Source organism: Thamnophis sirtalis, unplaced genomic scaffold (genome assembly GCF_051295495.1).
Source record: "Thamnophis sirtalis isolate CommonGarterSnake01/CBP01778 unplaced genomic scaffold, rThaSir2_p1.2 scaffold_10, whole genome shotgun sequence".
Lineage (NCBI taxonomy): Eukaryota > Metazoa > Chordata > Lepidosauria > Squamata > Natricidae > Thamnophis > Thamnophis sirtalis.
The window spans coordinates 1,881,073-1,893,797 of NW_028261390.1; the positions used below are offsets into that span (position 1 = coordinate 1,881,073).

The 12,725-nt window shown below is 39.3% G+C and overlaps 1 protein-coding gene across 3 annotated transcripts in view; it reads right to left on the reverse strand.

Annotated features, from left to right (window-relative positions):
• Positions 1–2,452: 2,452 nt before the first annotated feature.
• Positions 2,453–12,725, reverse strand: part of LOC148043730 (CD209 antigen-like protein C) — a 33,137-nt gene continuing 22,864 nt past the window's right edge. For all 3 annotated transcript variants that reach the window (XM_087723740.1, XM_087723738.1, XM_087723739.1), the window contains 3 exons: positions 9,041–9,192; positions 8,250–8,362; positions 2,453–2,822 (listed from right to left, as the gene is read on the reverse strand). In XM_087723740.1, coding sequence (XP_087579866.1) covers positions 2,666–2,822; positions 8,250–8,362; positions 9,041–9,192 — 422 coding nt within the window. In that variant the 3' untranslated portion in view covers positions 2,453–2,665. The remainder of the gene's footprint in view (positions 2,823–8,249; positions 8,363–9,040; positions 9,193–12,725) is intronic.

Here is a 12,725-nt window from a genome sequence, read left to right on the forward strand (position 1 = left end):
CCAGCAGTGAGTTGTTCCTGGATGCCCGGCACCGAAGAGCTAATAGGCATCAGGAACAGTTGCGCAAGTACAGGAGGTAATTGCACTCAGCTGGTGGTCATTAGGCTCCTCTCCAGACTATAAAAAGACTGCTTGTGCACATGCCCCTCTTGCACAAGTCAATGCAGGAATTAATGTTGGAGAACATTATTGTGAGCTTGGCAGGCTGGATTGCTGCCACGGCTTATCTGTGCTGGATAGCTGCCAAGGACCTGTCTGTCTGTTAATTAAATGCCGTAACTTATCTTTGGCTCGGAGTGTGTGTTTTGGTGTGAGGCGGGGGGGGTGGGGTCAGAACAGTTGGGTAATGCAACATTTGCAAAGAAATAACCAAGCTCAGAAGCTCCAAGCACCCATCACTTTCCCAGACTGGCAGGGACCTCTGCACATGTTCAGAGAGGTGACCTTAAAGCAGAGTAATACTCTGAGGCACATCAGCCTCACTTTGATCTTCATTGAAGACCGAAAATTCTTTCTCTTTTCCTCTCAGCCCCACCCTCTTTATTCTTCCTTCATGCCACCACAACATTGGGCAACGACACACCTTTGGTTTCAACATCTTCATCGGATTCCTCACTGTCCTCCATTGTACCATTTTATTTCCTCTGCACAAAGACAAGACATTGGAAAACATCGAAGTGCACCAGACAAAGGTCACATTCTTATGCCTAATATATAAGTCTAATAAATAAATAAATGATTGAAAATCTCCATAAACATCTGAACACTTTACCAGCAGCTCTATATTACTCAGGACTCATCTGGTTTCTGACAACTGTTTTTCACAGCCATTCTGCTTTTGATAGTCGGAAAAAGTCCTCCCATTGATTCCGATTTCTCCTGTAACTCCTGCGCGGCAAATTCTCGAAGAGTTCAAGGAAAAGGCATAGCAGGGTGGGCTACCAATTCTCTGCCCCCCCCAAAAAAGATGGAGATGATCCCTCTGAGAAGAGAACTGACAGTACAAGTCTTCTAATGCCAGAACATGGATGGCATAACAAGAGAAGGAAATCTCTTTTGGAGATGTTTCCAGCAGTTCTCTGCTAGACACATATTCAAGAAATTGCATGGCTGGAGATTTCCGGGTGAGGAATAGTGAATTAGCAGGTCTCATATCGAGTGGAGACGATGGCCGTAGTGAGACCAAATGACTGGCAAGCAGACTGGTCCCCCAAATCTTCATTAGACAGAGAGAGGATGGGAGCCCACCCACCTTGAGGCTGAAATGTATGAATGGTTGCAGGAATTGGGTATGTCTAAAAGGGGGAAACTTCCTCAAGTGAGAACAATCAACCAGTGGAATGGCTGCCTCCAGAAGTTTTGGGCATTTCATCACTGGAGCTTTTGAAAAGAGACTGGACAGCCATGTTGTCAGAAGGACACAGGGATTGCTGCTTGAGCAGGGGGTGGGGCTAGAAGACCTCCAAGATCCCTTCCAACTCTCGTATTCTGTTAAGTAGGTGTTAACTGGTGGTCTATTCAACTTAACTCAATGGCTTCACCTTCCTGCTGCAGCCTCTCTCTGACAGGTGCCACCCACTTCCCCTTTGATGCCAAACCTTCCAGAACCTTCCCACTCAGCATTCCTTTAATTGGCTGCCTAACATTCTCTCTCTCAGGATTCCACACAGGAAACAGCTTTAATGCAATCATTCCTTTTGGTTTGCTTTTTAAAAAAATAAAACCTCTACTTCATGGCAGGTTTCCATGGGAATCAAGAAGTGAGGGGCATGCTAAGGTTTCTAAATTCAGCAGAGAGCAGCTGATGGGAGGGACAGAATGTGTGTGTAAAGTGATAGAGGAGAGAGAGATGAATAGATAAACAAAAAGGGACTGACCTAAAGCACCTGAAGGCAGAACAAGAAGCAATGGATGGAAACTTATTTGGGGGGAGGGGGGGAAGGAACAACCGAAACTAAGGAGAGATTTCGTGAACAATTAATCAGTGGAACAATTTGTCCCCAGAGGTTCTGGGTGCTGCAACACTGGAGGCTTTTAAGAAGAGATTGGAAAATCATTTGTCTGAAATGGTGTAGAGTTTCTTGCTTGAACAGGGGGTTGGACTAGAAGACCTCCAAGGTCCCTTCCGAATAGCAAGTCCAAGAAGCACCTCACAAAAGAAGGCCCTTGGACTGGACGTCACTCCCTTTCCACACCACTTGGACCAATGATCTTGGTGAGAATTGCTGAACCGATGCCATTCTCCATCATCCAAGTCCAGAGCTGGACCAAAAGGATACCTGTCTTGATGGTACCAAAGGGCACCAAGAGGTCAAAGAACGTCAGGATGGACCCACCACCCTCATCCTGTTCTCACCAGATTTCATCCAGTGAAATCAATGACTCTGGACGGCTTACAAACAATAAAGTTTGCCCAGCAGGAACTAAATAGAATGAATACAAAAAAGATGGGTTCTTTTTTCATTCTTTTTTACTTGCCCCTTAATTTGCTAAATAAGACAATGTCCAAAAGGCAGGATGTAAAAAGGTGTTTGGAAGCTGATGTCAAAGCCCGGAGTTCTTTCATGCTCTTACACCGCCTGACTGGGGCGTTTTTAAGAGGCAACTGGCATTTTTTTGTCACTGAGCTCCTCAAATACAATTTTGTGGAACGTTCAGAAAAGAATTAGTTTATCCATTTGTTCTCAGGTTTTTTTTTGCAAACGCCTCTTCCTGAAAGTGAACAGTCCTCAGAAAACCAACACTTCATTTTTGTAGTACATTCATTAGTCATTCTTACACATCTCCTAAAGCTCAGGTTTGGTTGCCTTTCCGCCCAGTATCTGAAAAGAAGAAATAACAGTTGTCAGTCCTCCAGACAAAATGAGTATCATTTATAGACTTTGGAGCACAAAATAAATGTTCAGTCCATTCACCTTCTTCCCTCACCTCAGTGGGAGTTTCTAACTAACTCCAAATGTTGGTCTCTGGTTGATTTGGCAGGGAAACAGAGGTGAGGCTGGTGACACATCTCCCCCTCCAATCTTTGAACAGGCCATGACAAAAGATTACGTATCTCTAGGCAGCTGGTTTTTTGTTTTTTTAAGGATTGTGGCGCCCTTCTTGGTTGTTTCAGGAATTGAGGCTTGGGGAGAATTCTGGAGTGTTTCTATTCCCATCTTCACTGGTGATTTCAGTTGAGGGTGGTAGTGGGAGGAGAAGACCAGCTGATGAGTATTCATTGGTGGGGCACTGTAGACTTTGGTCCTTTCCTCATTATTAGCTCCATGCAAGAAAGCATTGGGGAAGGTCCTCCGTCAGTTCAGCGCTCAGTGTCATCCCCATGTGTGATGGAATTGCACCTGCAAGGGGAGGGGCAGTGGAGAGAGATTGGGCCATACAGAGTTTTCCCTGGAAGAGGCCTGGATAACAGTCCTGGTTGAAGAAGAGGGGGCGAGGTTCAGGGTAGCCATAGAATCTCTGAGATGATATCTAGTAGGCTAGAATATTAAAGCTTTAGCTTGGCAAGATTCTGTCCATTGGGTGCAGATAAAGAGTTGAACTCCACATGTTGTGTCATCTCTAGGGCCAACACAATGCTGAAGATAAGCAAACTTTAGATCTCCATCCCAAACCAAGGGGTCACACAATGGAACTCTTGGGCCTGGAGACTGTTGGGATCCTGATGAGATAAACATGGAGAGTGATGCTAAGCAAGATGGCTTCCTTCATTTGAGGTGACCAACCAGGTCAAGAGCTGTCTTCTAAGTGGAAGACAACAATACCTAGCAAGCGTGTCCATTCCTTGGGTGCTCCTGAACTTGTGGCTATTGCAGATCCAAGCAGTGCGGCTTTTTGCATTTGACTGATGGTGATTTTGTCAATTTTTAACTGTTTTAAATGTAATTCCAGTGCTTTTGGAATAGCACCCAGTGTGCCAATTACCACAGGAATTACCATTGCTGGTTTGTGCCATAGTCGTTGAATTTGGATTTTTAAGTCCTGGTATTTTGCGGTTTTTTCATGTTCCTTCTCGGCGACCCTGCTATCACCTGGTATTGCGATGTCTATGATTGTGACCTTATTTTTCTCAACCAGTGTGATGTCTGGTATATTATGCGCCAGTATTTTGTCGGTTTGTATACGGAAATCCCACAAGATCTTGACCATCTGATTTTCGGTGACTTTTTCAGGCTGATGTTCCCACCAGTTTTTTGCTGTTTTGATATTATAATTTTTGCACAAATTCCAATGGATCATTTGTGCTACTGAATTGTGCCGCAATTTATAATCAGTCTGCGCGATTTTTTTACAGCAGCTAAGGATGTGATCAACAGTTTCATCAGCTTCTTTGCAAAGTCTGCATTTGACATCATCAGAGGATTTTTCGATTTTGGCCTTAATGGCATTTGTGCGGATAGCTTGTTCTTGCGCAGCCAGGATTAGTGACTCTGTTTCTTTCTTTAATGTACCTGATGTTAACCATAACCAAGTTTGTTCACTGTCCACTTTATCTTTTATTTTTTTCCAGAAATTGGCCATGCAGTGCTTTGTTCTGCCAACTCTCCATTCTTGATTTTATCACATCTTTTCTGTATTCTTGTTTCGTCTGTTGGGCCTTCAGTAGATTTTTGTTCTTTACTTCGATTAATAAATGTTCTTGACTTTCTTTTAAATAATCAGCCAGTCCATGTTTTTCTTCTTCAACTGTTTGCTTCACTTGTAATAATCCTCTGCCACCTGATTTTCGGGGCAGGTACAGTCTATCAGTATCACCACGTGGATGTAAACTGTAGTGCATTGTCATTAGTTTCCTGGTTTTTCGGTCCAAAAGGTCCAAATCAGCTTGTGTCCAATTAACTATACCAGCTGTGTATCTTATAACTGGTATTGCCCAGGTATTTATGGCCTTGATTTTATTTCCACCATTCAATTTAGATTTCAAAATTTTCCTAACTCTGTTGGTGTACTCTCGCCTGACAATAGTTTTTACTTCTCCATGCTTGATGTTATCCAACTGCAGAATGCCTAAGTATTTGTAGGCTTCATTTTCTTTGCATTTGATTAATTGACCATTGGGCATTTCAATTCCCTCACATGCAGTGATTTTGCCACTTTTTATGGATACAGTGCGCATTTTTCCATGCCAAACTGCATTGAAATATCGGTGCTGAATACTCGGACTGTATTTGTCAATGATTGGATTTCTATTTCTGACTTTCCATAGAGTTTCAAATCATCCATATATAGTAAATGTGAAATTTTTTCAGCTTCTTTGGCTGTTTGGTAGCCTAATTTCATTTTTTTAAAGATTACTGATAGTGGGATCATTGCGATGATGAAGAGAAGAGGTGAAAGTGAATCACCCTGGAAAATTCCTCGCTTGATATTAACCATTCCGTAGATCTCATTCCCTACTGCCAACTCAGTTCTCCATTGTTTCATCGCCTTTTCAGTAAAGGATGTAATATTTTTGCTAATGCCAGTTGTTTCTAAGCATTTTATGATCCAACTATGTGGCAGTGAGTCAAATGCCTTTTTGTAATCAATCCAGATCATATTCAAGTTCGTTTTTCTGTTCTTACAATTTTCTAATATCATTTTATTAATTAGAAGCTGATTTTTGTCCCCCTGCTCCTTCTTTTGTTGCCTTTTTGCTCTACTGGCAAGATGTTGTTTGTTTCCAAATAATCCATCATGTTATCTGCAATAATGCCTGTGAGTAATTTGAAGGTTGTTGGCAAGCATGTTATTGGTCTGTAGTTTTCAGGTGTTGTTCCTTTAGTTGCATCTTTCTGAATTAAGTATGTTTTTCCAGTTGTCAACCATTCATCAATTTGGCCCTTTTGTAAAATTTCATTCAGTTGCCTGGCCAATATTGCATGTAAACTGGTCAGATATTTGAGCCAGAAACCATGTAATTGGTCCTTTCCAGGTGATGTCAAATTCTTTACCTTTTTAACTTGATTTTTGACCATCTCAGTTGTTATTTCTAATACTTGCATTTGTTTGTTGCCAATGCTTTTCTCAAAGTCATGTATCCACTTTGCTTTCTTGTTGTAATCCTTTGCATTTTCCCACAATTCTTTCCAGAATTCAACTGTGGCCTGCTTTTCTGGTTTTTCACTTTTGGTGTCACCATTCACATTAAGACTTTGATAAAAACGCCGTTGGTCTGATCAAAATTGCTGATTTTGTTTATATTGGATGATTCGTGCCTCATATCTTTCAATTTTTCTAGCTGTTGCTGTTATCTGCTGTTTTACAATCTCTACAGCTTCATTGACGTTTCTTGTATCCAATCTATATCGTCTGATTAGCCGATCTATGATTTTGTTGTTTTTAAGCCGTTGCTCATGCATGTTCTTTAAGTTACTAGCATCTGCCCTTAATTTTTTGATTTTTTGTTCTAAACGGATTTTCCACTTTGGCTTTGATGCTTTTTCTGTTGTGTGACTAGGTACTTTGATTTTAATGCCTAGTTCATTAGTGACTATTACAGCTGCGCTGTACATTAACTGGTTTGTTTCCAAGACGGATCCCGGTTCAATTGTTGAAAACACTGCATTAATCATTTTCATGATAGGGGCCAAAATTTTCTTAGGCACAGTTTTTAATGATGGTAAACGTTGCCTTTCCTCATTAAGCAGAAAATGCTCCATGATCTTATCCTTCAATTCTTTTTGTTTTTGAGTTAGTTCATCAGTTGGTTCAGTGATAACTGGTTCTAGTGGTGGTGATGTTATTTCCTCCCCTAGGGCTTCTTCTGGGAGTTCTACTATAATGTCTTTAGTTGTGTCTTGAATATCAGTTATTTCCGCTTGTGATATTGTTTTTTGGGTTTTGCAATTTGCCAGAATTTCCTCATGTTCAATTTCACTGAACACTTTATTCCGTATAATAAATCGCCTTTGATCTGCTAGTCGTTGTTCACTAACATTTGAATCTGGATATTGTTCTTTCCATAATTCATACATTCGCTTTAAATAACCTCTTTTTTGTGGCTCTGAGTTGTAGTAACAGGCCATTATGGCACGGTTTTCATCTGCACTATATTTTTGTCGTTTTGTTGGCTGGTCCACTTGTAGCCCACTTGTCGACGGATGTCCAGGGACCCCAACATCCGCCGCGGCCCTTGTTAACCCGCGCGACGACCGATGCGGTATGGAATTCTTATTTGTTTTTTTCACCATATTGTATGGGTTGGCGGGTTTGTTTTTACGGGACCAGATGCCAACCTAACCCCAACCCTCCTCCTTTCTCATCCGGGCTTGGGACCGGCAATGGCGGAGTTGTTGTTGTTGTTGTTGTTGTTGTTGTTGTTATTATTATTATTATTATTATTATTATTATTATTATTATACAATTGTATCACAGCGGCCAGTTGTTTCGCCAGATTTGGCATTGGTTACTAGTCGGGCCCCACCCAGGGGCCTAGGACGTCATAACGTATTTTCGTAATATACGTGCAGATCCAAGCAGTGCAGCTTTTTGCATTTGACTGATGGTGATTTTGTCAATTTTTAACTGTTTTAAATGTAATTCCAGTGCTTTTGGAATAGCACCCAGTGTGCCAATTACCACTGGAATTACCACTGCTGGTTTGTGCCATAGTTGTTGAATTTCGATTTTTAAGTCCTGGTATCTTGCGATTTTTTCATGTTCCTTCTCGGCGACCCTGCTATCACCTGGTATTGCGATGTCTATGATTGTGACCTTATTTTTCTCAACCAGTGTGATGTCTGGTGTATTATGTGCCAGTATTTTGTCGGTTTGTATACGGAAATCCCACAAGATCTTGACCATCTGATTTTCTGTGACTTTTTCAGGCTGATGTTCCCACCAGTTTGTTGCTGTTTTAATATTATAATTTTTGCACAAATTCCAATGGATCATTTGTGCTACTGAATTGTGCCGCAATTTATAATCAGTCTGCGCGATTTTTTTACAGCAGCTGAGTATGTGATCAACAGTTTTGTCAGCTTCTTTGCAAAGTCTGCATTTGGAATCATCAGAGGATTTTTCGATTTTGGCCTTAATGGCATTTGTGCGGATAGCTTGTTCTTGCGCAGCCAGGATTAGTGACTCTGTTGTTGTTGTTGTTGTTGTTGTTGTTGTTATTATTATTATTATTATTATTATTATGTCCTCATTTTCTATTACTGATTATAATAATATAAACATGCACATAATCATTGCATCTTCTGTCACCTCTCTCAGATCTGAAGACATTTCAGGCTATAAGAAACAAACTTGAATTAGACACTTACGTTTTAACAGGTTTAGCTTGGCTAACTGTCCAAGCCCAAACCCTCCTATTATCAGAATTCAATCCAATCCAGTAAGAACCATGTTGCTTAAGTAGCAGGTCTTCTAAGAACAGCTGAAAGAAAAAATCCAGACATCATTTAGAGTGACTGATGGAGAGATTCTCACCCAAAGGACGTTCAGAATCGGACCCTCCCCAGAAGCATCAGTGAAGGAATATGTAGAAGCAGCAGCAATGCAGCCCATGTGGTACAACCACAAAGAGTGGGGCAGATCAGCTTCCTGAAACAATGGAACATCCAGGGGGAACTAAGGAGGCATTTGGGTGAACTAGCAGGGCCGTGGAAGCCATAATGAAAGCTACTCTATGGGCATTCCGTGGGGAGAGATGAACAGGGAGCCGCTTCTTTCCACCGTTCGTCAAATCCTTGTCTCATCTCCTCCTAAGCCTGTAAGTCTTCCCTCATCTCTCGCTCTGTCAAGCTGTGGATTTAAGACTGCCACCCCCACCCTACCCCACCCAAGCCCCATCGGAGCCTCTCCTGCACCCCTGGCCTGAATGCATGAGGACAGCTTTCCAATCAGATGTCTTGCTATCCAGAGATTATCCAGAGATGGTCAATGCAGGAGAGGGGTCAGCGGTGGACACAGCCAGTTTTAGGCTGGTGTCCTTTTCTGCCAGATCAAGGACAGGCGAATGGAGGGGAAAGACCGAAAGACAAAGGGTACAACAACCAAACTCAGTCAATGACAAAGTCAATCCATCAGAAGAGGAAGAAGGGAGGGCGCTTACCTCCTCGTCATCACCTAGAATATCGGCTATGTAAGCTTTACTTTCATTGCAATATTTTACTGTGTCCTCAAAATTCAATGTCTTCCTACTAGGTAAGTAAAGGAAGCCTTTATATGCCATCCAATCGTGATTCAGTTTGTAGTGAAGTTCAGCTTGGACACGTGAAAAGGGAAAAGAGAAAGAAAAATTAGAAGAGCACATAGGCAAATACTTTCATCCATACGTTTCTTTTTTTAAAAAAAAACATCCATTTTAAGAAAAAAAGCATATAGGGCTATAGTCATGTTTTCAAAGTGAGGGAGATGGGCATGAGGCACAGGAAAAAAAAAACAAGTAAAAAAAAAAGGGAAAAGGCTTTTCTGGGAAGAAAATTACGAGTCCTGTATGAAAAACATTTATCCTCCACTAAATATATTAAAATCTCATAGAATAGCTGTACCTTAAAATTGAACATTGGTGGTCTATGAGTTTGGTCACTTTCCTGCAAACGTTTTTATTACCCAACTAGGTCACACGAGGGAATGCAGAACCATCCAGCCCACAAAAACAGGGACTTTTACCCAAACAATTTGTTAGCACCAATTTGGATACGTGTTGGTAACCAGGGGTGAGGGTGGGTGGGAACAAGGGACCATATGGCTTGTGTTGAATATGATAATGAGGAGGGAAACCTTGGGAATAGGTTTTCCCTCTGGTCCACCTGTCTGGCTGGAAATCTGCTGGTTTATAGAGATTGGTTCTCGCTGCAGGCAGGAATATTCAAGGGTTTTCAGTGGCTGAGCTCTCAGACAGCTCCCTTTAAAAGAGGGCTGTGCCAGGAGGGCAGAGCTTGACATCATGATGACACATCATCAATCTTGGGGCTCCAGGATTGCTGTAGATATCTCTGTTGCTGGATTATCCTTTTGGATCTAAACCTTTCTGAAGGAATGGTGATAGAGAAGAGCATCCTGAGATCCTGCTGATCTCAGGGACATTGCAAAGTCCCTGATCGATTTTGCTCTTTTTGCCGGCTACAAGAGAAGCAGTCAAAATGGCTGCAGAAGGTTGGGACAGTCCCCTGAAACGGAAGCAGAACAGGAGAGACAGTGTGTCGAAAAGGTGAGAAAAATCCTTATTATTAGAGAAGAGAAAACCCAAAAGACTTAGTTAAAATAAAATTGAAGACAGAAGGAAGTAAGCGGCGAATTAACCCTGGCTTAAAATTATCGTGTTATCTTTTTCACTTTAACTTTGTTTGTTTTCTATGAATTGACTTTTTACAAATGCCTTACTTTTAAACTGAACTGGTCTTTTTTTTCATTCCTCCTCTATACTTCTTCCATTTTTTGTATTTATGGATTAAATGTTTTGTAACCTTTAAACATTTTTTTCTTTTGTTCTGAAGTTCGGAGATTAGAAAGAGAGGCAAAAACAGGGGTAAGGAATGTAACACTGCCATCTAGAGGGTAGAGGCTTGGCAACATCTGATAATACAAAGCTATTGGCTTTGTTTACTGAAAGGGTCAGTGGCTATACAGGTGTTTCTTTGAAGGAAAGAGAAAACTTTGACCTGAAAAACTTTACTGAATTTGTTTGAAACCTAGCAAAAGCCTTGGATGTTTTAGTGGCTGTGTCTACAACCTGGAAAAATGGCCCAATATGAAGAAGAAAAGGGATTAACATTGCAAAGAATTATGCTAGAAATTCAAAAAATCTTAATAATCACAGAGAGAATTGAAAAGAGACTTGAAATTATAGATCAAAATAAAGAAAGTACAGAGGGAAGAGTTGAGAATACTTATAAAACAATGATGAAATTTGAGGACAGAGTTCAAAAAACCATAGAGACATATGAAAGTGATAAGAAAATTGTTGACACTGACAGCAAATCGAGAGTGGAGGGAAATGATAAGTGTGAAATACGGAAAGGAGAGATCAGTGAACTGGAACTATATCTCAGATGTCAAAATATAGATGAAGAAAGGGAAGATAATTTGGCAGAAACAATTAGAGTAATTTGGCAGAAGCACCAGCGATAACAAAAGTTAAGCTGATGAAAGGAACAGATAGAGTGTTTCGAATCTTTATAAAATATGCGATGAATAACAAGTTGTCAAGAGAAGTCCACATAAGACTTACCAAGAAAACACTTAGAATACAGATTCTACAAATGGCAAGAGATATTGGACTGCACTATTTCTGGAAGGATACAGGATGATGAAATGAAATGTGACAATAAAATTTAGTTAAATGTATTTAAATTTTGAGTACTATGTATAAGACAAAGTAATAATAGCTATAGCCAAATAAATGATTAATAATGATAATAAAGCATTTATATATACTAGATTGGTAATATGAAATTTTATACAAACTGTAAGTGAGGATGATGGAGATGATGTTGAAAAACCTTTTTATAAAAGATAAATAATTCTATATAGAATAGAATATAAAGATGTAATATCATTGGATGATTTCAGGATGATGTAATGAAATACCATAATATAAATTTACTTAAAATTTAATATGTTTCATATAAAAAGGATATAATAGCTATGCTTAATGGATGTTTAACAATTATAACAATTTGTATACATGTACATTATATTGATGACACTAATAATTGGAAAAAACATGGAATTGAAAATTATTAGAGAATGTTATCAATGCTAAAATAATAGAATGATTTAGAATAGGATATAAAAAATTCTTTATTATTGGATATATTGAAGATGATATAATGAATCATTATAATATAAATGGATACATATTTAGAATACCTTGTTTAAAATGGAGAAACAATAGTGATAATCAAACAAATGAAGTATAATAATAATATATACAAAGATATTTGATTGACAATATGTAAATTTTGATAAAGCTCAAGTGATGACTATGGAAAGGATGCAGAAAGACCTTGTAACCAGTCGACACACTGTATGCAGTTGAAGAGGTTTTTATATTATAAGTTGTGTGTTGTGTTTGTTTGAAAATAAAATAAAAAATTTTTTAAAAAAAGAGGGAGCTGCCAGACAGCTCCGGCACCTGTTTATATGTAGCTATCCAATAAAGAGCTGTTGCAATAGCCTGTCTCTTCACTCGTCCCGCACACAACGCCTTGGACCCGAAAATCCCAGATCCAGCTTTGCTTCTGCTGTAACCACTTGGCTTTAGTAAAGTGAATTTTTGGCTAATCATGAGCTTGAGAGTCTTTCTTTTCTTTTCTTTTTTGATTTTTTTAAAATTTTAATTAAACAAAAACACACACACACACAAAAGAATCATTCTTCATTACATCTTGTAGAAAGCGTGTCGATTGGTTATAGATAACTTTCGAGCATTTCTTCCACAGTCATTACTTATAGTTCATATTAGATTATACACTTTAAGTCAAAAATCTTTGTATATCTTACTATCAATGTACCACAATTCTCATTTTACTACAATTATTTAAACATGCCATTACCTCAAATCATTCATTAGCTATTTCAAAAATCTTCCAATAATATTACACCTTTATAGCATCTTTTAAGTAAAAGTCAATTAATAAAGTTTCTAAGCCTCCCCACCCTTTTTTCCAACTAACTAACTTTTATATCTAAGTTACTTTAGCCAACACCATAGCATGTATATATTGTTAAACAATGACCATTAACATTTCCTTGTTGTTATTATAATTGGCTAAAAATCATTTACTATTTAT